The following is a 26,827-nucleotide window of genomic DNA, read 5'->3' as shown; positions in this document are numbered from 1 at the left end:
GTGCTGAACAGTCACATGAAGCTGGTGATGATCCTGAGAAGTCAACCGAGAGTTTCATAAAAGGGGCGGAGCTATCTTCATATAACCTATCACAATATCTCACAGACTGTGAACAAACGATATGAATCATATGAAGAAGTTGAAGAGAAACAGGCTCAAAGACTAAAGTTACACAGCTGCAGGAACAAATGCAGGAAGGACAACTGACAGAAACAAAGAAACATCAGAGAGGATTCATGTCCAAACTACGCCTTCTTCTATTTTCCTCCCATGGTTAGTTGACCTTTGACCTGACTATATTAAGTCCTGTTTCTTCTCTGAACTGAATGTGTTGCTCTGACTCTTTAAAGTGGAGAGGAGAACAGTCGGCTGTCAGAGCTGGTAGGACAGAACGACGCTGTGTGTGTCTGAGTGTGTGTGGACGTGAAGCTCTCATAACTCAGTGTAAACTCACACTCAGACACCAACATGAAACCGTTCAGTGTTAAAGTCCAATGGTGGAGTGGGGGCGGAGCTTAGTTACAGCACTGTGGGGGAATCTGATGACTCCCAGCTGATGAAAATGATTTCTGTCATCTCTCTTCTTCTCTCATTAGATGGAGATATCTGTGATAATGTGAGTGATCAGGACTCTGGTGGAGCAGAGAGGAGCAGCTGATGATCCACAGAGGAGGAACCTCCACCATCTTGTGTGTGGAGAAGCTCTGCAAGCTGAGGAGAGCTTCATCCATCAGGGACTGACAGAGGAATCAGCTCGCACTTCATTTCAGTCATATTTCTTTTTTTCAATTCTATTTGTAATCACACATATTCAGAGACATTTGTACAGTACAGTCATTTGTGCTTAAACAATAGAGTGTTTACTCTTTTTATGTTTTTGTGCTTTAACACAGAACAAAATAAATCCGATGTAAGAGATGAGGTGATCTCCCACTGAAAAGAAAAACAAAGACAAAAACAAAGTATACAGGGGTTCATAACTAAAGGAAAAGCAGTTGAAAGAAAAGATGGCAGTTTAGGGGAGATATAGGATTTTCATTTTATCCAGAGATCCTCAAATGAGTTTTTGTGAAGCTTCAGAGAACAAGTGATCTGTGTCATTGAATAGATTCCATGAACTACATGGTAGCAGTCTTCCACTGGTGGAGGAACATTTCTTTGTTATGGCCTTTCTGCCAGCAATGCTCAGGCTTCCAAATGAGTATTTGGTTTAGTGGATGAATGCAGGTTAGCAAGGAAGACTTGTTCCCATTCCTGGGTAACATCTGACTTTAAAGACATCTGTTGGTTCTCTGTGGATCTCAAAGCAGAAGCTGTGTTTTTTAGGACAGAACAGGTGGTAGTGATTTGCTTCCTGTGAGCCACAATTCCTCCAGCAGCTAGAAGAGTCTATGGGTACATCTCAGTTCCCTTCATTGCATCCAAGTGTCCTCCACTTGTGTCTTAGTCCCTCCCAGCAGAGATGCACAGAGATATTGTCTGTCAGTATAAAGACTTGGGTAAAGTCAGCTCTCTCCTCAGATCTCCCTCCTCTCTCCTTTCAGTATAAGAGCTTTGGGACCATCCTTAACACGGCCGGTCTAGAACTACGTGGGGTTGGGCCCAGGAGCCAGGAGATAGCACTGAAGAGAAGTGAGATAGAGTCTGTGTCATGAGATTTCTGAACAGCTTTAATAAAGTATCTAATCAGACTCTTCCAACCCAATGTTCTCCATGAGATGGAGCTTGTGATCTTCCACTCAAACTCACAGTATTTTCCCAAAAGCTTCTTCACAGATGTGGAAGTTAGTTTCCTTTTCCCGTTTGTGTTTGATGTAGGTGGTATGTTCTCTGTGTTCCTCTTGTAGCCCTCTATACAACCTGCAAATGATTTGAATCCCAGAGTCCCCTCTATAGGCAGCTATGAAAACTTGTATGAGATTATTGTCAAAGACTTTTTCAGTCTCTGTCATCAAACTGTTTGAATGGTGGCGTATTTGAAGAAATCTTGAAGCAAAGAGTCTTTTCAGTGTTTGGAAATGTTTGCAGGTGTTGTAGAATATATCTATCTAATCAGATTCATCAGAGGGCCTCTCTCTCCCCCTCTCCCTCTGACTACACCCCCTACAGACATTCCAATGTTAATGACTCTGACGCCAAACTGATCTCCAAGGGGGTCGAAGACGCAGGAAAAACACCTTCCAAGAATTTCAATACGCGTCTTCTAATCAGAAACCGTTTTAGGACAATGAGACAAACATTTTCATCCAACCAGGATTCAGATACGACAATGTACCGCGAAGATATAAAAAAATCAAACTGTCATCAAATGGTCCCTGCTCTTGTTTAAAACTGGCATGGAGCACTACTGCCCCCCAGAGGTTGAAGCGTAGAAGGTACTTTAAGTACCTCACATGGTTAGTTATTCTCAATAATTAGATTATCATCTGAAAGATTATTCTTTGATTCATCAGTGGAACGTTTTTCCTCCGTTCATTCACTTTTTGTCCCCAACTAAATTAACATGTTATCAGACAAACGTTAAACCACAATACCATACTCAAGTCGTCATAATAACATTTATCATTTCTGGTGTTCACCTTCATCAAATATATCAGTCACTGTATTTTGGTTCCACATTCATAACGCATTTTATTCATGTCATTATTCTGTTATTGTTCACCTTTTCTTTCATTAAATTCAGCACATAAAACTCAGAAGCTTGTTCGTGTGATTTCAGGTAGTCGATTGATCCAGAATTCATACTTCAGATATGAGGTTGATTTAATTCATAATTAATAACTATCAAAATTCATAATTAATAACTTTATTAATTCCCATAATTAATACAGTTGTTCCTGGTCAGCCAGGTGGTGCCCTGTTTTTCTTACGAGGTGTGTTAATAATCATTTAACATTAAACATTTCCCAACACTGGTTAAAAAAAGAAGAGTAAGAGAAGAGGCCTTGTTTTGTCCACCACTTAATAAAGGAGCAGTGATTAGCATTAAGTGTACAAAACAATAAGGTGAAACCAGGAGTGATTAGGATTAGATTAGATTATTATCATTTAACATTAAACATTTCACAACAGTTTTTTACACTTTGGCTTGAACACAACATTTATAGATTGGGTAAAAATCATTTACAATAACCTGAAGTCAAGAATGAAAGTCTATGGATGTTGCTCAGGGTGCGTTTGAATTGTCTTTTCAGGACGGTTCCTAACTGAGTGAAATGAGCCGGGAGCGTTTCAGTGGCGGCCATGATTAGAGCCGTTTGAATTCTCTAACAGCTCAGAAAAGGTGGATCAATGCTTCTTTTATAAGCTCCTCTTAGCACAGGAAACATTCGACCATCTTTTAACAAAGAAGACGACATAATGCCGGCCCACAATGCCTTGCTGCCGCAACGTTTCCATCCGACCGTTGAAGAAGTAAGGATGAGTGAAAAGGGATGCAGATGATGTTTTCTTCAACACGTTTCATTGACCTCAGAATGCTTTGTGCAGTCGTACATGGGTATGCCTCAAACATGATGGACATCTACATCCATGGAAGTGTTTGAACCTAAATGATGACGGCTGAAGCTCGTAGACATCCAAAGGTGAGGTGATGCATGTGAATGAAGGCAGAGAGATGATGATTCCACAGCCTTCATTTGTCAAGTGGTGTTCCTGTTCAGGAGAAATAAAGTGGAACAATTCATTATCTGCCTGCTTCACAAGATCCTTGTAAATAAAGTTCAATCATCCAAACAGGCACACATGTATCCTTAAACACAGGCTGATGTTTTCATCAACAATAAATCAAGTCTGCCTGAGCGTCACAAACAAAGTGAATCACTGAACTCATGAACTTCAACAGTGAGTCACTTGTGGACGCGCTGGGCAAAGAAAGAGGAAACAGGTGTGATTTGGAGAGCAAAGTGAACAATGAGCTCTCCTCCTCTTCTGAGAGGCCTGATAGGAGGGAGTGGATTCACCTGTGTCACCTGCAGCACAGCTGTTTCTGCTGCTCCTTCAGCTCAGGGATCGAGGCTAGACATGAAGAATCTGAACAGGAACAAGTCATCATTGGTCGTACTATCATACTTATTGTGGATTCATGTTGATGTTGGAGTGGACAGGAAGGTGAGCCAGAGCAACCGTTCTCAATGTGACAACCATTCACTGCTGTTACTCGTAGCCTGCTAGCATCTTTTCCATTTATTTCAATTCCAACCTCTTGGTAGGAGCGGATTATTTCACCACTAAGAAGGCACCGGTGAACGTTTCTTAGTAGTCCATTTTCACCACGGCAGAGCCACGCCATTAAAATCCACCGTCACATAAACGACACACGTACAAAAAGAAAGAAGTCCCATTGTGGACATCAAGCTAATCTTGGATCCTTCACTCTTTATTTCAGGTAGAGCTCCTCATAGCAACATGGACAGAGACTTGATTTCCTTCCTTAACATGGAGCTCTTGTTACAACTGATAAGAATGTAGTGATACTAATGACTTTCATTGATATCAAATAAGAAGGTCACTCTCATGTTTAGTATTCTGGGCTGCATTGTTGTGCTAGCAGGAAATGATCTCAAAAGGCTTCTATGAGCTTCAGATAATCAGTGAGGACAGTCTGTTCTTCTTCTTTTCTCTCCTCCCTCACTTAAACAGGAAGGGGAGGAGCCAGCGCGTCCACGTGAACATGACGTAGATACGACTCAGGCAGCGTCACAGACAACTCGCCTGTCACTCCTTGTAGACAGTCATGACTCCCAGATATGTTCAGAGCATAGCTTGGATTTCTGCTGTGTCAAATGTGACCTAATCTTCCTTTAACAGTTCACATTATAGGGACATGATGTTGAATGATGACCATCTTCAACATGTCCTTTAAACATATTCCAGATGTTCTTGAGGGAATGTTCCCTGCTAGTTGGGCTCTTACTTCCTGTTGTTTGATTGAACCTCATTTTCACGCTTTTGTTCAGTAATAGAAGCAAAGAAAACAGATTTTATTTTCATGCTCCCTGCTCGAGCTGACGCATCACAACACCGCTGCTCGCTACCCGCTCTTTGTGGGGGAGGAGTCAGACGAGTGTGACAGTGACACTGACCCTACCATTGAATATCAGCTTGAAATAAAGCTGAGCTGTAGAAGGTCAAGCTGTGTGCCAGTCTTTTAGAAGTGCATGAATATTGTGATTGGAGGTGGAGTTGGTAGCAACAGGCTTCAAGGGGCAGCAGCTCAAATCTCACCTTGGGCACCAAGTGGGTTTGGGCCGGCTCTGGTAAGTCGTTATGTGACAGGCCTTTAAATGTGTTCCACTTTGCTAGTTCAACGTAAACCGGATGAAAAGATATAAATTGCTAAAGCAACTAGCAATGCCTTTTCACAGCTGCTAACCAAATCAGCCTCCGATGATGCAAAATGAGGATTTTTTGTCTCATTGGAGGCTCCTTTTAAGACAAAGAGATAAGAAGCTTTCCTGTCTCAGTACAAAATGAGGCTGGATGCACAACCATTAAAAACTACTACAAAATACAACCATGTTTCTAATGATACAATGCTTAATGCATATGGGTGAAGTATCCCTTTAAAAGACGACAACGGCCAGAGTCTAAAGAAAAAACACAAGCACCAGATCTGTCTGTGTGAGAAACACACACACACACACACACACACACACACACCTATAAGGAGTGCAGTGATGTCACAGGAAGCAGAGATGTTTAAGTGACAGGAGAAGAGAGGACGTGTTGATGATGTGAAACATGTGTAGTGTAACTTCTAATGCAGAGTAGCATCTCTAGTGATTGTTTGGATTGTTTATAATGTGCCAACATGACATGCTCGACCTTTGAACTTTGAAAGATACGTGGTATGATTAGGATGTAAATTCAGAGACGTGCAGAAAATGACGTACAGAGAGAGAGACAGACGCTCAGTGTGTCAGTCTCAGCTCGTGCAAATCTTTGGCCACAAACTGAACATCTAACTGGTCTCTCTCTTGTCTGTACAGTCAAAGGTCGCCTGAAATCTCCAATTGATTTAGCAAATCCTGTACTGCACAGAGAACACTTCAATCCTTATTGGATGCTTGTGGGTATCATAACCTCTGCTCTCGTTGGATTTCTTTAACAGTTGAAATGTTTCATAAAGCACTCTGTAAGTGGGTCAGTAAATATCGTGAACAACTTGCCAATTTACAAAATACAATCAAAAAAATATTGCAATCAAGAATGTTTATTGTATGTTAGAACAGTGTTTTTTTATGAAGAAAGCAAAACAAACAGGTTGAAAACAACTTGAAAACTGAACTGCCAAATGGAGCCTCAGTTCAATTTCGTGTAAATTTTTTACTACAAACTGAACAACAACATGGTTTCTCTCCTGTGTGAACCGCCAAGTGTCCCCTCAGCTGTCCTTTTAGTGCAGATGTTTTACCACAAACTGAACAACTAAATGGTTTCCCTCCTATGTGAACTGCCATGAAGGACTTTGAATCTTCATTTCATGCAAATCTTTTACTACACACTTGACAACTAAATGGTTTCTCTCCTGTGTGAACTGCCATGTTGGACTTCCGATCTCCATTTTGTGCAAATATTTTACAACAAACTAGACAACAAAAGGGTTTTTCTCCCGTGTGAACTACAAAGTGGAGCCTCAGAGTTCCATTCCAGGGAAATCTTTTACCACAAACTGAACAACTAAATGGTTTCCCTCCTATGTGAACTGCCATGTAGGACTTTGAATCTTCATTTCATGCAAATCTTTTACTACACACTTGACAACTAAATGGTTTCTCTCCTGTGTGAACTGCCATGTTGGACTTCAGATCTTCATGTCATGCAAATCTTTTACTACAAACTGAATAACAAAATGGTTTTTGTCCCGTATGAACTACCAAGTGGAGCCTCAGCAGGGCCGCCCCTGGCCAAGTGGGGGCCCTAAGCAGGATTTTATTTTGGGGCCCCCCCTTCCTATAACATAATAATAATAATAAATTGCAATTACTAACGATTCAAATGAAGAGTCGCTATCCACAGTGGAACAAGAACTTTATATATTTGTTTTTGTTTTTAATTGTAAACTACACACTGAAATGATTTTAAATACTAACCTCACAAAATTAAATTGCAATCAATGCAAATATGATTACAACTAATAATAATATGATTGAATTTGATGATATTTCTACATTCAAATATTGTATGTACTTATTTTCACATGTTGTACTTAGGTTCTACATTTCTACACTTTTATACTTCTATTAAAAAGATAGATTGATAGGCTATAAACCTGAGGCAACATATGACCACCAACTGGTCAATTAAAAACTCTTTTTTTTTCAATAAAGCAGAGTATATTCAGTGAACAAGACATTTACTAAATGGTCATCAGGGCCCCTTGAAAATGTAATCTCCAGTCCACATCTAGACACAATTATCATCTCTTCTGTCTCATGATTAGCACGAGCAGACATGCCAGCAGTTTATGTTTATATGCGACTAAGTTTTTTTCTTTTTTATTTCAACAACATACCCACCTTCAAGTGAAGCACAAGCCTCTTCCTGTTTGGACTTTTTCTTTCTTTTGGCAGCTCCCGAATCGTTTTGACATTTGGAAGCCATCTCTCTCTCTGTACTCTCTGCCTATAAAAAACTGCCTGCCGGCCCATCTGACCGCTGATTGGTCAGATGGGCTTTCAATCATTGCGTCTCTTTTTTTCTCTCTCTCTCTCTTGCCTCAGGCTGACTTGGTGGCGGTGCTCTACGCGCCCCTCTCTGCAAAATTCACACACACCCTTTGCGCATTTGAAGAGAATAATCATCCTTTATTGATCCTGAGGGAAATTCAATTCACTTGCGCAAAATGGGGCCTCCCATGGATCGCGGGGCCCTACGCACAGCGTGTGTTCTGTGTTTAGGGAGGGGCGGGCCATTACATGCAAATCTTTTACCATAAACTGAACAACAAAACAGTTTCTCTCCTGTGTGAACCGCCATGGGGACTTCCGATCTCCATTCTGTGCAAATCTTTTACCGCAAACTGAACAGCTAAATGGTTTCTCTCCTGTGTGAACAACCAAGTGTACCCTAAGCTTTCCTTTTAGTGCAGATGTTTTACCACAAACTGAACAACTAAATGGTTTCCCTCCTATGTGAACTGCCATGTAGGACTTTGAATCTTCATTTCAGGCAAATCTTTTACTACACACTTGACAACTAAATGGTTTCTCTCCTGTGTGAACTGCCATGTTGGACTTCAGATCTCCATTTTGTGCAAATATTGTACTACACACTTGACAACTAAATGGTTTCTCTCCTGTGTGAACTGCCATGTGTCCTCTCAGCTGTCCTTTTAGTGCAAATGTTTTACCAAAAACTGAACAACTCTCCCATGGTTTCTCTCCCATGTGAACTGCCGTGTGGGACCTCATTTCATGCAAATGTTGTACTTAAAAAACTGGACAACTAAATGGTTTTTCTCCTGTGTGAACTGCCATGTGGGACTTCAGATCTCCACTTCGTGCAAATGTTTGACCACAAATTGAACAGTTGAAGGGTTCTCTCTCTCTCTCTCTCTCTCTCTCTCTCTCTCTCTCTCTCTCTCTCTCTCTCTAGAGAGAGAGAGAGAGAGAGAGAGAGAGAGAGAGAGAGAGAGAGAGAGAGGTGTCCATAGACACTACAGCCGGGGTTAAAGGTGGAGCTAAACACTGCAGTCTGTTGATTGGTCCCGTCAGACAGCAGCATTAAAAATCCCGGCTGTGTTTAAGCAGCTGATTGTTTATTGGTCTGTATTTCTCCTGGCCGCACACAGCCTGCTCTGAAACACAGCTGGATTGTGTTATGTAACAACGAGCCACATGTCTGCACAGTTTCTCCCTCAGAGCTGTGTTAACTGATATGAAGCGCAAAATACGACGAGGAAGGGACAACTTGAAAGGACGTTTTCACCTGCTTTTTGATTGGACGAAGAGCAGCGAGTCGACATATGCAGCGGTGAGTTACTGATTTTGCTTCTCAACAGAAAGTAAATCCATGCTTTCTTGTGTTCTTCATCAATACAGGAGTCATTAATGATGCAGATTACAGGATGTGACATGATGTCGGTTTGGGTTGTCGTTTTAAATCAACGTTCACTTTCACCAAAGCGGTTAGTATCAACACTTGAAGTTGTCAGTGATTAGTAACTTTTGAGTGCATAAGGTAAAGTCACTGTTGGCATGTATGTGTTTGCAGCGTTATAAAACATTGTTGTAAACTCTGTTGTTGCAAACGTTTCTTTCTGAACTCACAAACGTGATATGTGAGACAGCCAAGCTACCGACACGATGCAGCAGCACACCATGATGTTTTCCCAGAGGTCGACCAGCTCATTCATGATATCACCTGTTGAAGTGCACAAGTGGGATCACAAGGTGTCAGGACTTTATGGCACAATTGAAATGTGTATTTGTCCACCTCTGTTGTGTACTAAAGCATATAAACAAAAGGAATAGGAAGTGAAATGACAGAGAAACAGCAGGCTTCTGCACCATCACTACTTTTATTGTTGATACTAGTCAATGCTCTTTCTAACATAACATACTAAATGACTCAAGTGTCTTCTTTCACTTTCACTTCATTATGTTTTTGAATGCCGGACTTGAACCCGTAGTGTCATAGTCATTATTTCTTCTTCTACATACGTAAGGCCTCATGTACACTACCTGCTGCAAGTGTCCATTTTACCTGTAAGGAAAGACCATCTACGTCTGCAGGCTGTATACATTCATTTGAATTGAAGTTCATGTAACAGAATGCATTTTATATCCTCTTTAGATGCATCATTGGATCATTCAGTGAGGTAGAAAGCCTGCAGTGGAACGCTGCACGACATGCTGCAGTCAGGTCCACTGCTCCCTTTGTCCCAAAGACAAGTTCAAACCAGCCAGACTTCAGAGGTTCACCTCAAGGAAGCCATTGCATTTGAAGGTAATGCTGTTGGATTTTAAATTAAAGACACAAAAAAAAGAAAGCGCCTGGACTTTGGAGCGAGCTGAGGAGCATGTTCACATCCTTGGAGCTGTGACGTTTCCTCTCTGCAGCTTTAATGCAGGATGACTTCATGAATGTAATCCAGGCTTCATCACATCTTCTCTGATCTTCAGCTGCTGCTGATCCAACACAGACCATGTGCTTCATGTGTCAGGAAATGAACTCTAGATTCTCCTCAGAGGTTACAGAGTCAGCCCTGATGGTTATAGACTGAAATCATTGAAGGAACATAAATCAAAGTCATGGCTTCAACAGCTGCTGTCATACAGGAAAGAATGAGAACAAACAATAAAACATGCAAAATATAGTCTTCCTGACTGAACTTTCTCTAGAAACAAATTCCTCATCCTTTTCTGTATTTATCACTTTCTGCATGTGTTGTGTTCATCTCTTTATTAGAGTCCTATATACACAAGTCTTAGCACAGATTAGGTCGACAGTCAGGACAATCACTGACACACAAAAGATGGTTTGAATGAAATAACATCAGATCACACTTTACAGATCCAGCTTTATCCGACAGCTTCACACAGTAAAAGACCTCACTGTTAAATCACACATTTAAAAAACAAACATGTTAAAGCCTCGTGCAGTTTAGAAGAAGAGTATGGAGCGTGACGGTGGAGTTGTTGTGAAGGGTTTTTGGATCCTCTGGGAGTCCTCCTGATCAGGCTTTAAAAAAACTGCTTCAGTCATTTGAAAAACGTTTTCAGATCATACTGTCGATAAATAAAGGGAAATAAAACAAAACATGAACAAAGTCATCTGTTCATTAAAAGATCAATCATTTTAATTTTTTTATTGCTTGATCTTGAACTCCAAATATGTGGAAAATCCAGAGAAACCCTCTTAATGTCATTCCACCTTTTCAACAGCAGATGGCAGCATTGCACTGTTGCTAAAGGGAGGTGGAGGGAACAACCCGTATTGTTGTTTGTGCACCAGCAGATGGCGGTATTCCCCATTTATATCTCACTTCTCCTCTTCATCTGCCTCAGGTCACTTCCTGGTTTCTCCTTCCTCCCCTCTGATTGGTCGGTTTTTTTGCCCTCTTTGCCCCTAAATGTGCGTACGCCTGGGTCAGAGTTTGCTGAACAGTTGAACATGAAGTTTGCGTGGGAGATGTAAAGAGTCCACCAGTTTCAGGTTCTGTTTTGTGTGTATGAAACAATTCTAAATGAGAGCCAGGTTAGGTTTACAGACTCCCTCTCTGGAACAGGAGTCACTCCTCTTCCTCGGCTTTAAAAAGAAAATGAACATTAATTATTAATATAAATAAATAATATTAAACTGAGTTAATAAACTGTGCTCATTGAAAGAGTGCACTCGCTCCTCTTCACCTTCACACTGAACTTTGAACTATCCCATGTGTGTTTAGCTCTGTTTCCTCCTTTATGAGCCTTTGACTTGAATGTGAAGAAATAAAGCAGAAGTGAAGTTCATACATGCTGACCTGAGGCCCATGGTGATAGACAGCCAATAAATAAGAAGCCTTCCTAACATTTACATGAAAGCCTTCAGCGTGTCCTATTTCTTCACACTGGTCACATGATTCAGTGTGTAAAGTTTCCTCTTGTTATCAGATCAAGTCAGAGGACAGAAGTGAAGCTGCTTTGTGTCCTTCAGTGTTGGACAGTCAGAAGACACACTTTGACACGTTTCATCTTTGATTCAAACGTTTGTAGAGAAATGAAGAAGCTGTGAGTGAAGATCATCAGCATCAGTGTACAGCGTCAACAGACATGAACGCTGATGAAGTCAACAACAGGAAACAGAGTCCAGTTTACACCTGGATCAAAGTGAAGCAGTCTGAATCAACAGTCCTCAAACAGAGAACACGTTTATTTCTCTTCAAGCTTTAATCTGGGAGTGCAGGGATCAGAGGTGTGGCTGCTTCATGAATCCTCATGTTGTCATGTTCACTTGTCATAGTTCACAGTCAGTGACAGAAATGTGTGGGACTAAAGAAGAAGAAAAGGTGTCAGTAAGGGACAGCTCAGTTCATCAGCTGAATCTGGTTTTGGTGTTGTCAGTGTTTCCCTTGTGTGGTTTAATATTTCATAGTCTGGTATTTACGTTAGTCTTTGGTGTTTCCTGTTTTATTTTATATATCTGGTTTTGGTGTTGTCAGTGTTGTTTTACTTGTTCTTGTCCTCAGTTTCTGGTCTTGTGCTCTTTGTTCCTTGTTTCCCTCCTGTCTGATGACCTGATGTGTCTCACCTGTGTCTTGTTAACTCCACCCCCTGTTCAGTATATAATGTCTGCCTTCCCCTCATTCTGTGCCACTTCGTCTTGTATTCTTGTCTCTATGTCGTCTTGTTCCCAGTGTCTGCGTTCCAGCATGTTTCGGTCTTGACTTTTGGAATCTGAACCTGTTAGTGTTTGACTCCCGTGTACCGAACCCTGCGTACAGTTAAAATGGATTTTTGAAACTGCCTTTTGCCCTGGAGTCGTGCGTTTGGGTCTCTTCCTCTGATCCGTGACAAATATCATATATAATGTTGTTCATTAGTTTGGTAGCAAATGTTAGCGGCTGATTGATTATACTGTTATCTGGTATGGAGAGGTGTTTTTCAGTCTTAATATATGTCAGTTGTTAATTGATTGATGTAGAGCAGCTGTGATTAATTTTTCTGTGTAGATATCAAAAGGAACTGGTTTTCTGGCTTCATATTATTAATCTGCTGTTTTCATAAATAATATATTGAAGTTAGTTTTCTAAATATGTGTATGATGTTGTATTTAATGTACATGTATCTCTCTATGTGAACTTATTATGAATGAATGTGTAATGTATGATTGTAAACGCAGAGTCGTTGACAGTTTGCTCAGAGGGGAGATGCTTGACTCCACACACGACCTGTTGATTGTACTTTTATCTGTTGAATACAGAATACAAGAACTACAAGCTGTCTCCTGAGACATTGCTGAAACAGCAGAACACAACGCAGAACGTCCACACGGGTCACACGTGTCTAGAATGGATCTCCTGGACTGATGCTGTGAAGAAGAACAGCTCCCCAGTCGACCCCTGAAAGGTTCAATTCATGGGAGAGAAAGTGAAAGTTTTTCACTTTGTCAGGTATTTTCCGACTGTGCTCCACCTCCGATCAACACGCTCCCTTTTCATCTGTAATGATGCCGTCATTTTTTTCCATGAGATAAACTTGTCTCAATCTTTGCTTCCATTCAGCCACATTCGCTGGTTTAACATTCTTCCATGTTGCTGTTTTTTTTTTCTTGGCGACCGATAATAAAATATTCACAATATATCTTCTGTCAGCAGTGAAAATATCGTCCGGTATAACACCAAGAAGGTTGAACTGAACCTTTAATGGAATTTCACTTTTCATAATTTTCTCCTCTTTAATATTTTTCCAGTGTTTTGAAATAACAGTCCCAGAGTGTGTGCATAAGATCACCTGTTTTACTGCATTGTCTCCAGCAGAGGGCAGCAGAGAATGTGTCTGCTTTTTATTCTCACTGTTTCTTTTTTTACCTGCAGAAACAAACACATGTTCATTTAATGGAAACAATCAAACAGAAATAACAGTGGTATAAAAGTATTCAACAAGAGAAGAGGAAACAGGCTGATGGCCTCTTTTATTTATTGAGCGCTGTAGTTTCCACTCATTTTAATGTGCTGGATCTGAGTCTTTCACTTTCTTCTTCATTTCCTCCAGGTTGAAGAAACATCACACTCATCATCTTACACTGAACAAATTCTCAACAGGACCTGTAAATGATGACAACAAAGACAACACAGCAGGTTTGTATTTCACTGTGATATACTTGTAACCACGACTTAGTGTGACATGTTTTAAATGCATATTAAAGCAGGACTACAGCAACATCTACAGCTGGGTTCAGAGGAGCATGCTGAGGAAAACAAACACTGTTGTATGTGGCAACAAGTTGAAATGATTTCTCCTCTTTAGTCTTTATATAATCCTCTTCAGGTGTAGAGAGGCATCAAACGCTTCAAGTTCAAGTCAATAGTTTAGTTTCAGTCAATGTGTTTTCTGTTTAGTGAGTCACTTAGATAGTCTGGGGTCCATATATCTTGATGTGGTTCATGTCTGATCTGGAGTCCCACTGGAGAAACAGGTGCAGACTGGATCCTCCACCTTGCAGCTGCTGTGATGGCCGCTTTGCTTTGTGGTTGGAATCAACCACAGAAAACAACAACAACCGGAGAGCGGTCATAAAACCACTGAAAAGTGGTCCTCCTTAATCCTGCTGCAACCAACAATCTTTACCCTCCTTTTGGATAACTTTCACATCGAATTGAAGAAGAATATTAAAGTTGTGTCTGATCTATTTCATGCTATCTGCACGGACTCCGCTCCTTCTCTGTCCCTTCCTCTCTGCCCCTCACAGCCTGTTTTTTCTTCCGTCTGCGAGAGGTGCAGACTCTCCCTCTCAAACAGGAGGTCAGCGACACCTAGTGGACATTTTGACAAACTGAATTATTGAGCGTAACATAAACATGAGCTCCATACAGCATTAAAATAGTATCTGTTATATTCATGGGGCTTACATACTGTTTAAGTTCAGGTATAGAGCAAGTGTCAGCTCACATTTATTTTGACCCTGTGAGCAGTCTTGGTCTGTGGATAGATGAGACATTTCTGTCTCATGTCTGCACGTTGGATCCTTTGACATTTCCAGTCTGTTTGTTGGGACCTATATTTCCCCGACCACAGGAGAGGTCTGATAGAGTCTGCTCTTTAAAGTGTTTCCTATCCAGGACAAATGGTTTGTTCATTAATAGTTCACATGTTGTAGAAAATACACTTCAGCAGCGTGTTGACCATGATGATACAAGTTTGAGGGGGGGAAAGATGCAGCTTTATTTCTCGTCTGTCTTTAACTGAGGTTTCAGGAAGGTGAAGAAAAAGAGGACGTGATCACATCGGGGGAAACTACATTTACACAGCGTGCACACTTATTAGGCAGCTGAGTGTTTTGTCCTCATCATGACTTCAGTGAACACTTTCTGACTCTCTAAATATCAACTTGAACGTCTATTGGATGAAATCATCTTGAGCTGATGTGAATGTTTGCGAGGAGGGAGGTTGAGGTCTAAATAATCCAAAGCTCGTCTCGATGTTTCATCAGCTCCTCCAGATGTTGATAAAGGTCATTAGAGTTCAAACATTTGAAGCTTCAGAGATGAAACTCAGAGTGTTCAGACACTCTGATGATGTTGCTGCCAAACTGTCCTGTGCAATGGACAGAATAGCAGCATGGCTGCATGACTCCAGCCTAACACTCAACATTGATAAAACAGTCTGTGTATTTTTCTAACAAAAAATGCCGTCATGACTGGCCGAACATCTCAGTAAACGGTCAAATAATAAAACATGTTGAAGAGGTGAAATATTTAGGCATCATATTGGATCCAACACTGACCTTCAAGAAGCATGTAAAAAACTAAATCAAACTTTAAAATACAATCTTTCAAATTTTAGGCACATCAGATGCTCACTCTCCACTGAGGCATCTGTGATGTTTTTGAACTCAATGATCCTCTCCCATATCTCTTACTGTATCACATGTTGGTCTCAGGCAAACAAGTCAACTTTGAAATCTGTTGAAAATGTTCGTAAACAAGCTCAGAAAATATTTGAAAGAAAATCACGGCAGTGCCACCATTGTCACACACTCAATCAATACAGACTGTTAACTTTTGAACATTTCATTCGATTTTCAAATATCCGGATGGTCCACAAAATCATACACAAAGCTGCTCCCCCTCCCCTGAAAAACTTTGTCCAGCTCTGCTCAGAGACCATCTGCAGAGCCCCAAGGTCCACCACTAGGGGGGAGTGTAGAGTCCCCAAGAGAGGATCTGCATTTGGCCAGTCCTCTTTCTCATACAAAGAATGGAACAAAATCCACCATGAACTCAAAGTAAACACTGACTTCCATCTATTTTCAAAACATGTAAAAAAAAAAAAAGGATTGTAAACAATCAATCATGCTCTCATTAATTTTATTTTTCCTGCATGTATTTCCTGTTAGAATTCAGTATTGTAACTTTAACGATGCAAACATTACTTTAAATGAAGCCTTTGTGTGGAGTCTTAGCACATGTGTATTGTGATATGATGTGAATGTATACGTTGTATTGTATTGTGTATGTATCCTGTGTTGATCTGCCCAGGGACTGCAGAGGAACATTAGCAAACTGCTATAATCTGGTACGAAGCCTCTTTTCTCTGTGAGATCAATGATGTTGTTTGTACATGACAACTAAACTAACAAACTAAACTGAGAGAGAAGTTTACACTCTGACACACACACACACACACACACACACACACACACACACACACACACACACACACACACACACACACACACACACACACACACACACACACACACACACACAGCAGCTCATTTCCTGTAACTGGAGGAGGGAGGAGCAACACGTGATCCAGACTCCTGAGAGGAGGCGGGACAGTGAAAGTGAAAGTGTTCAGTGAGTTCAGACATTTTGTGGACAGAAGTGAAGAGAGAAGTAAAGAGTGAAGCAGGGTGAGTGTTTATCCACAGTTTTTATATCTTCACTTCTGTACTCTCAGTTTCCTCCTGTCAACTGAACACAGACAGTTTCTAATGACGTCACAGCTTACGTTCATATGAGCTGTGTGTGTGTGTGGTCGTCGTGTCTGTATGTTCGTGTGTCTTTAGAAAAGGCCCAAAGTTACGGACATGTTATTGACTGATATCGCGAGAAGTGAGCCTGCCCATGTGATCAGTCCTGATATTCTAATGAGTGGCACGCAGTATCAACAGATAGATAGAGTGATAGATACTTTATTGATCCCGAGGGAAATTCAAGCTGACGAGTGAGCTTCAGTTGTCACGTGATAACGTAATAGAAGCTGTTTGTGCCTAAATTAAAGTGTGAGTATTCATCTCTTGCATATTTGTCATCTTGTTTCCTCATATGGATGTTGTTTGGTTGATATGAATGAAAGTCGGAGCCCGCGTGCTCGCGCTATGATCAGACACGTTAATGACAGCTGATCGCGTGCACGCTAATTTACGTCCCTCTGCTCACGTGACTCTGCGCGTCAGCGTGAGATGCGTCATGTTGAGTTAAAGGCACGTTCATTGATACACTTATTACGTCGTGTTTAGACAGTTGTGATTGAGCCCAAAGTGTTTAGTGTTAATTAAGTATTGTTATTTAGCTTACCTTTCTACTACGCTGATTCGGCAACCGGATGTAGCAGCTTGCCTGCATGTTTCAAAATAAAAGCATCCTGCTGTTTCCGGCAGTTAGAGGATTTCTATAACAGGAAATGCTCTGTCAAGTTGTTAGCAGTAACTTAACAGGACTGAAATGTTAAAGAGACCTGTGCATTCTGTGTTTGAGTTTGTTAGTTTAAGACAGTGTGAAGAGAAATGTGATTATAACTACTGAATGGCTTTCTGTGTAAATGTATGGTTATATTTGACTGACAATTAGTGATGGTGAGATGAAGCCTCACGAGGCATTGAACCACTTGAGCCAATTGGTTCGAGAAAGGGTTCATCTCACGAAGCTTCATGTGCACACGAAACCACCTACTGGCCAGGTTTATAATTACAGGCAGCTGTACCCTAACCTATGATCTTAACCACATAATGTGTGATGCATTGAATTTTTGTGTCTGTAATGGCTCTTGAGAATTACTATGAATTACAAAAAAATGTATGACCAAATAATTTCTCTACATAAATTATCACATATGTGTATAATAAAGTATTTTTAAAAGTTTTTTGTGTGTACATTTTCAAAAAATGGTAGTATATATATGACAGGTTGTGTAGTGTTTTTCTGTCACTTTAGGAAAATGGCATGGCCTTAAGCAGGCATAGGACAGTTACAGTGCTTGTGGAACTAGGAAAAGGGCACTGAATATGCTTGTGTAACTTGGACAATGATGTACAGAAAAGGGGAAATTTTTATTTATTTTTATTCAGAAATAACAGTTTCTCAACAGTTTTTGGTTTTAAGTGATTCCTTTTTTGTTTGACACAACCTCTCCGGCCATTGAAAACACCCTTTCACAGGGTACAGAAGATGCCGGTGTGCAAAAAAACGCAAGAGCAAGATCGTATAAAGTTGTCTCCCAGTCCTCCAGAGGGTTTTCCAGCCTCCGCGGCAAAATCTGAACCACTTCCCGAAGCAGTCACGTGGTACAGCCGGGCAGCGAGGCTTCAGACGCTCCTCCCCTAAATGAAGCAAGCCTCGATACGCGCTTCGCAGAACCGCCCCCTCCATTACTCGACACACGCTTCAAAGCCTCGGCACGTCTCGTAACATCACTACTGACAATATTACGTTATATAGGTGAAGTCATTTATGTTATTTATTATTGAGATTGTATTTTGTGATTCTTTCTTTTTATAGAAAACCACACACACACACACACACACACACATGCATAAGTGAAACAACCAGTTCCAACTAGCTGTATGTGCTGCTCTATTGGAAAGTAAAGAAGAGCTGAACAGTGTGAAATCTCTCTCTGCCCTTTCTTTCATCATACTCCCTGGAAACGTGGCCTTAAGTGGTGTTCTGGCCGACACCTCGGTGTGAACCTAGTGACAAACACAGAACGAGCGCCCAGCCTGAGCTATTGTGTGTGTGTGTGTGTGTGTGTGTTCGATCATGTTTCCTGTTTCTCTTGTGTTGATCTCTCAGTGAGTGTTTCTGTGTTTCCTCTCAGACTGACTTCAGATCAGATCATGGATGTGAGTTTAGAGGAAGAGGAGGACGGAGCAGAGTCTCCTGTACCCAGCTGTCTGTCTCTGAAGAGTGATAGGTCCAATCATCGTGGTATAAACTTCAGAAATATAAGTGGACCCTCAGACACAAAGTAAGTCTTCTTACTAACTCATTTTCACTTCAGATTTAATTTCTACTTCAATCATTCAGTGAGTTTAAACTTTGAAGAGAAATCATTTTAAAAATCCTCCTCATTATTCCTCTCATCCATATTTCCTGTTTATCAAATGTTGTCCTAGTCGTGCAGTGATCTTCTGTGTGTGCAGGTTGATCATTAAACACAAGAACATCACCTCGTCTGGGAGCCCAGACTTCTGTGTTTTGTTGCTGTGGTATCTAAAGATGTATTCATGTGATGGAAATATAACACAAAGTTTGTTCTTGTAGATTTGAGAGGAGCAGACAGAGAGCAGAGTCTCCTGTACCCAGCTGTCTGTCTCTGAAGAGTGATCAGTCCAAATATGACATTATAAACTTCAGTAAAGAATCTGGACCCTCAGACACAAAGTAAGTCTTCTTACTAACTCTTTGTCTCTTCAGATGTTTTAGGAGGGTTAAAACACAAGAAACAATCATCTCCCTGCAGACTATGAGCTGAATCCAAACAGAAGAAAGAAGGTGTTACCTGCTCTCTGTCATCATCTGACTGTTTACATTGTGTTTGATAAATCTTCATATTTTCTACCAGTCAACCATCAGTTTAATTCTAAAGACATGTCTTCACAGGGGGACGAAGAGGACTCATGTTAGAGAGGAGAAGACGTCCTGTCCTCAGTATGGATCCAGACCAGGAGCTGGACTGCAGACAGTCAGTCAGAGCAGCACTGAACAAAGTAAGACTGTACACCTTCTGTGATCTCCTCAAACACGACTTTTATTGGTCAATGTCAAAAGTCTAGAAATTAAAACTCTTTTTACTTCTTTTACAAAAACATCTGAAAACAATAATCAGATTCTATCATTCTCTCTTTCAGTAGATAGAGGTCAGCAGGAGGTTTTAGATCAACATAAGGTCAGTCTGAGGACGAGATGTGAACATGTGACTGAAGGAAGTGATGAAACAGGAAGTAGAGCCCCCCTCAAAAGGATCTACACTGAGCTCTTCATCACAGAGGGGCAGAAAGAAGAGGTGAACACCCAACATGAGGTGAGACAGATGGAGACAGACTCTAAAAAGAAGACCGTCCATGAGACTCCAATCAAGTGCCAGGACCTCTTTAAAGCCTTACCCGACCAACAGGAACCAAAGACAGGAGCTCAACCCGACCAACAGGAACCAAAGACAGGAGCTCAACCCGACCAACAGGAACCAAAGACAGGAGCTCAACCCGACCAACAGGAACCAAAGACAGGAGCTCAACCCGACCAACAGGAACCAAAGACAGGAGCTCAACCCGACCAACAGAAACCCATCAGAGTGGTTCTGACAAACGGCGTGGCTGGTGTTGGAAAAACCTTCTCGGTGCAGAAGTTCACTCTGGACTGGGCCGAGGGCTCAGAGAACCAAGACGTCAGTCTGCTGATCCTGCTTTCATTCAGGGAGCTGAACTTGGTCAGAAATAAGCGCTACAGTCTTCTTGAGCTGCTCCGTGTTTTCCATCCAACATTACAGAAGGTGGCAGCAGAGACGCTCGCTGTCTGTAAACTGTTGTTCATCTTTGACGGCCTGGATGAAAGCAGACTGTCATTGGACTTCACAAACAGGGAGGTTGTGTCTGATGTCACACAGAAGTCATCGTTAAACACACTGTTCACAAACCTCATCAAGGGGAATCTGCTCCCCTCAGCTCTCATCTGGATCACTTCTCGACCTGCAGCAGCCAATCAGATCCCTCCTTCATGTGTTGACAGGGTAACAGAAGTACGAGGCTTCACTGACTCCCAGAAGGAGGAGTACTTCAGGAGGAGGTTCAGTGATGAAGATCTGTCCAGCAGAATCATCTCACACATCCAGACATCCAGGAGCCTCCACATCATGTGTCTGATCCCGGTCTTCTGCTGGATCACTGCCACAGTTCTGGAGCACATGATGAGCACAGAGCAGAGAGGAGAGCTGCCCAAGACCCTGACTGACATGTACTCACACTTCCTGCTGGTTCAGACAAAGAGGAAGAAGAACAAGTATGGTGAGGGACATCAGGTGAGTCCACATGAGCTGACGGAGGCTGACAGGGAAGTTCTTCTGATGCTGGGGAGGCTGGCGTTTGAACATCTGGAGGACGGAAACATCATGTTCTACCAAGAAGACCTGGAGCGGTGTGGTCTGGATGTCACAGAGGCCTCGGTGTACTCAGGAGTTTGTACTGAGATCTTTAAATCAGAGTGTGTGATCTTCCAGAAAACAGTCTACTGCTTTGTTCATCTGAGCGTTCAGGAGTTTCTGGCTGCAGTCTACATGTTCCACTGTTTCACCAACAGGAACACAACAGTACTGAGGACTTTTCTGGGAGAAACACATGTAGATTCAACTCTTGATGTTCTCCTAAAGGAAGCAATGAAGAAATCCCTTCAAAGTCAGAACGGTCACCTGGACCTGTTTGTTCGCTTCCTTCATGGTCTTTCTCTGGAGTCAAACCAGAGACTCTTAGGAGGCCTGCTGGGTCAGACAGACAACAGTCCAGGAATGATCCAGAGAGTCATCAACAACCTGAAGGAGATGAACAGTAAAGATATCTCTCCTGACAGAAGCATCAACATCTTCCACTGTCTGACGGAGATGAAGGACCTCTCAGTCCATCAGGAGATCCAAGAGTTCCTGAAGTCAGAGAACAGATCAGAGGAGAAACTCTCTATGATCCAGTGCTCTGCTCTGGCCTACATGCTGCAGATGTCCGAGGAGGTTCTGGATGAGTTGGACCTGCAGAAGTACGACACATCACTCCAGGGACGACAGAGACTGATTCCAGCTGTGAGGAACTGCAGGAAGGCAGAGTAAGTCCAGATGTGATGAACATTATAAATCAGTGTCATGTACTAATAGTGCTGGGTGATATGACCTCAAATCAATATCACCACTCATTGAACATGTGACCTCAGTTAAGATTAATAAAAGATGATTTAGTTTTAGTTTTTTCCCTCATAGTTCACTGACATGGTCTCTACTGTAAATGTGCTCCACTATTAAAGCTGGGATATGTTTCTAATGAAGGAGTGAATATCTGATGAACTATCGAGTGGTTATTAAGTGAATATTTAGAATTGAAATAAAATCATCTCTTGAGATGAAAACCACACATTTTAGTTTTAAAGGAGAAATTAACTTCTCTAAAAGAGAAACTTTTTTCTTCAGTGTTTTCATTTGACTTGTTCTTGTTGGACGTCGTCTTCCATGAAGACAAAATGTGTTCAAACTTCCAGGTCGTGGATTGGACTTGTCTTCACGTGACTCTGTCCTGAAAATAATTAAAATAATTGACATGGGCGAGATGACATCGATTAATTGTTCTGAAAGTCAGTTTGTAATAATGTTAAATTAATTTCCCAGCCCTATGTAATAATTTAATAAACTCAAGTAAATCCTCTCTGTTCAATAAAAACTGTTCCTCTGTTAATGTTCAGGAGAAACAGTCAGTGGTAGTTTTTTTCAGACGTGATGTTTTTGAGGTTTTTGTCCTGAGTTCATAAATGTTTTTGATAGTTGTTTTGTGAACACATTCAGGAGAGAATTCCCAAAGAAGTGACTGAGATGTGTGATAGTGTTAATCCCTGAAAAGAGAGATATCAGATGCTGTGAGCGCCCCCTTCCAGCCTCTGCAGGCATTACTAATCAATCATGAGCATCATCTCTGAACATGTCAGCAGGTAGATCACAGATAAAGTGTTCTTACAGGAGATCCTTCACCTCACTACATTTGATTCTTGGCTGACTTGTTTGATTTCTGGATCATTCTGCAGCAGTCTCTGTATTTTCACCTTTATAGAAGTGAGTCAGACGGCTGGAGAATGAGATGGTCCTCCTCCAGAGTTACTGTTCAATGACTTTCAAATGGTTTTCTACTGCAGAGAGAGTCCTCTGAATAGATCCCACTTTAGATCACTATAGACATGAGCTCATCCTAAATCAAACTCCATGTGTTTCCATGTGTAACCCTCCTGGATAAATGCACGTCTTTCTAGGTTCTGGAGGAGCGAGGTCCTGAGCACAGTAACCACACACACACACACACACACACACACACACACACACACACACACACACACACACACACACACACACACACACACACACACACACACACACACACAGTTTAGAGAACAGCAGCTTTGTTTGAATCAAATCAGGATTTTGACCTCTAAATGAAATCATGAGCATGAATGATGTTTACCTTTATTAGTTACAGGATCACTAAATCACATGAACTGGTTTGAATGACTTTGCAAAGCCATAACTTGTTTGCTAACAGGCAGAAAAACGAGCACAATGAAGTGAGCAGCTGGCTGACTGAGACATGTGAAGTGCAGCTTTTTAAGATGACACACACTTCACTCAGTTTCATGACTTCTACAGGAACTCTTCTCACTCCTAACTGATGAATTATCCTCTGTCCATCTTTATCACTTAGTGCTGCTGTTTATCAACTTCTACATTTAACATGGTGACAACATGGTGACCATCTCTTACTCACTCTGGCTTCATAAAAAAAGAAACTCTGGTCCTGCATCGCAGACTTTTACTTTGCTGCACATCAATCTGCACTGCAAAACTACTGTTGATTTTAGTCGTACAAAACTGCAACAATAAACTCACTGACTTAGTAATCACAGCTCGAGTGTGTTACATCAAATAAATACATGAACTGATGAACTAAACCAATAATTATGTTGTTTATGACTCTTTTAATAACTATTTTAAGCTGTTTTTAGCAGCAGGGTTACACATCTGTAACATTTAGTAAATGATTGAAAGATGAAGAATGTGCAGGTTTGAAAAGCAGTGAGGAGACTCAGTGAGAGATTCCACTGATGTGTAAAGTTAAGACCAAACAGGACCTGTCAAACTTCAATCATCAGATGTGAGACGTGAATATCAACGCTTCTTTCATTACTCTTAATTATCTATTATATGTGTCACTACAGACTTTCTAGCTGTGGATTCTCAAAGACTCACTGTGACGTCGTGGCCTCAGCTCTGAAGTCCAACCCCTCCCATCTCAGAGAGCTGGACCTGAGCTCCAACAACCTGCAGGATTCAGGAGTGAAGCTGCTGTGTGAGGGACTGCAGAGTCCAAACTGCAGACTGGAGACTCTGAGGTCAGATCACTGACTGTAATATAGATATTAATATAATAGAAACTGTGTTGACTGTGTTTGAATTTCACCCATTCTTGAGAATTGGGAAACATCATGTCCCAGACAAACAAACTTAAAAATACCACTTACATGAACTTAACGTATTTTGTTTTTTTTTATAAATCGCACCAGCCGAAAATACATAATATAGAAGGAAAAAAACATATATAAGTCGCACTGGAGTATACGTCGCATTTTTTGGGGAATTTATTAGATAAAATCCCACACCAAGAATAGACATTTCATCTTGAAAGGCAATTTAAAATAAAAATAGAATAGAGAACAACAGGCTGAATAAGCGTACGTTATATGACGCATAAACAGCGAACTGAGAATGTGCCTGGTATGTTAACGTAACATTTTACGGTAAGAGTCATTCAAAGAACTACAGCATATAGAACCTGCTACAAGTTTACCAAACAATCAGTGTCACTCTTAATCACTAAATCCAATGAAATCTTCCTCGGTGTCACTTCTGCACAACTCCGCCAACTCCAAAGGTACACAATGCGCCGCTTCCTGCTTCTGCCATGACCCGCCCCCGCTGAATTTTGATTGGTTGACGTATGTGCGTGTGAGGATTGCTGATATACGCCTAGTCTCTTACGTGAATGAGATAAATAATGAGATCAACTTAATAGCCCGGGCTATTATTTGATATTTTACGGTAATGTGTTAATAATTTCACACATAAGTCGCTCCAGAGTATAAGTCGCACCCCCGGCCAAACTATGAAAAAAAACTGCGACTTATCATCCGAAAAATAAGGTATTCCTTTTTTAATGAAAATCCCTTTAAAAGATTTTTATTATGAAACTAATTTGAAATCCCAAATGTTGGTTCTGATTTCTTTGTTTCATGTCTAAACCTGCCCGATGGCAGAAAACAATTTAAAAACTATCTTCAAACTATAAAACCTTCTGATACTAAAGGTGTAAAAATACTATTATCAAATATAATTTACCGTTATAACCAAATATTACAAGTCTGGAATTAATTCCTGCTCTTTAATTAATTAATTCACAACTGCTCTTTAAATGATAACAGAATATATTTAACAAAGAAACATCAAGTTCATCAAACAAATAACTGTTATAAACTAAACTACACAACACAAAGTATAAACACACAAGTGTGTGTGTGTGTGTGTGTGTGTGTGTGTGTGTGTGTGTGTGTGTGTGTGTGTGTGTGTGGTCACATGATGGCGGTCACTCAACACAGGTCTCCTAACCTCGGGTCTGTACTACAAAGCAGGATTTGAGGTCAGCGAGGTCACTTCGGGGTTAACTCTGGGTTTCAGTCCTACGAGGGTCGTTGACTTCTTACCTGGGTTTATCGCCATGGTAACTGACGCTGAACACCTAACCTGCTCCGGAGCAGGTTATGTTGGAGATAAGAGATCAAACTGTGAAGATCAGATCTTTGATCATGGAGCTCCCGGAGCTGATCGAGAGGGGGGAGGACACTTCATGTGTCCTGCATGATTTTACATTAGACTATAGTCTGTTAAGTTCATGATTATTTTTCACTGATATCCTTCAACAGAAAAAACACCGGAGCCTTTGAGTTGAAGATATTCAGTTACGAATATTTTGCAGAGGGAGGCACAGATTGAATGCAGGGAAAAACATTACCTATGACACAAACATGTACACAGTAGCAGTAAGTGTAAGGATGGGAGGGAAGACGGTGTGTGCAGGGTGTGTGCATGAGTGTGTGTGTGTGTCTGGCTTCCCCGGGCTCGCTCAGGTCAGAATGTTCTCAGTCGCGATATCCGGCGAAAACACTGCATGTGCTGTGGAGACAACCTCGGTGTCTCTCAGAGTTAGCTGATAACATTGCGATTACACAGTCCCACTCAATGGAGACGTCCTTGGCCTCGGCTCTTCCGGCAAAACACCCCCCCCCCAACTCCCCCCACACAGACACCAACTCCCCCCACACAGATGTTCAGTTATGAATATTTTCTTCTGTCTTTGAATGATATCTTCATCTGAATGTTTAGTGTCTCCATGCCGCTCTGTTTGTGATGGTCAGAGCTGCAGCTGAACTTCTCAAACTGTTCTCCTCTCCACTTTAAAGAGTCAGAGCAACACATTCAGTTCAGAGAAGAAACAGGACTTATTCTAGTCAGGTCAAAGGTCAACTAACCATGGAACAAATATAATAAGCTGCACGTTTATACTCGCTGATTTTCATTTTTTTGTCCTTTTGTTCTTCCTGCATTTGTTGCTGCAGCTGTGAAACTTTAGTCTTTGGAGCCTGTTTGTCTTAAAGATAAGATAATCCTTTATTCATCTCACGAGCGGATACATTTACAGTGTTACAGCAGCAAAGAGCCGTGGAGGATTTTTTTTTTCTGCCCGGGGGTCTGAATTAAATCCAACAAACTCCTTTAGGACGAGGGGACACAGGTTTTTCTTTCTGTCTCTCAACAGATTCAACTCGCCTTTCATCGCAGTGAGCTTTCCCCAGATGCCATCCGTTCTTCGGCCTCGCTCTGCCAGCGCCACAGTCTGTGCTCCAACAGCTTTGCCCTTGTCAGTTACCATGACTGGCAGCCCCGGTGCTACCGCCGGAGCTGCCGTCTTCCCAATTTTCCGGTACACCAGAGCTATGCCAAGGCCAATCAGCATTAGACTGGTGAACATGAAGCCGAATATGTACACATCCTCAACATGTGATGATTGTGATAGGTTATATTGAGATAACTCCTTTTATGTTCTCTGAAAC

At 41.3% G+C, this 26,827-nt stretch overlaps 3 protein-coding genes across 3 annotated transcripts in view; 2 read left to right on the top strand and 1 right to left on the bottom strand.

Annotated features, from left to right (window-relative positions):
• The window catches only part of LOC306818931 (NLR family CARD domain-containing protein 3-like), a 324,740-nt gene that overhangs the window by 135,525 nt on the left and 162,388 nt on the right, over positions 1–26,827 (top strand). The window contains exons 5-6 of the mRNA XM_079336666.1: positions 18,747–18,896; positions 19,193–19,312. Of these exons, the coding sequence (XP_079192792.1) occupies positions 18,747–18,896; positions 19,193–19,312 (270 nt within the window). The remainder of the gene's footprint in view (positions 1–18,746; positions 18,897–19,192; positions 19,313–26,827) is intronic.
• Positions 1–26,827, top strand: part of LOC306818930 (uncharacterized protein) — a 358,920-nt gene that overhangs the window by 199,249 nt on the left and 132,844 nt on the right. The window lies entirely within an intron of this gene.
• LOC306818929 (uncharacterized protein) overlaps positions 1–26,827 on the bottom strand; it is a 182,585-nt gene that overhangs the window by 112,524 nt on the left and 43,234 nt on the right. The gene's annotated exons all lie outside the window — the stretch shown is intronic.

This window comes from Symphodus melops (genome assembly GCF_947650265.1).
Source record: "Symphodus melops genome assembly, chromosome: 23".
NCBI lineage: Eukaryota > Metazoa > Chordata > Actinopteri > Labriformes > Labridae > Symphodus > Symphodus melops.
The sequence above is the reverse complement of the archived record's forward strand: the minus strand, read 5'-3'. Positions and strand labels throughout refer to the sequence as shown.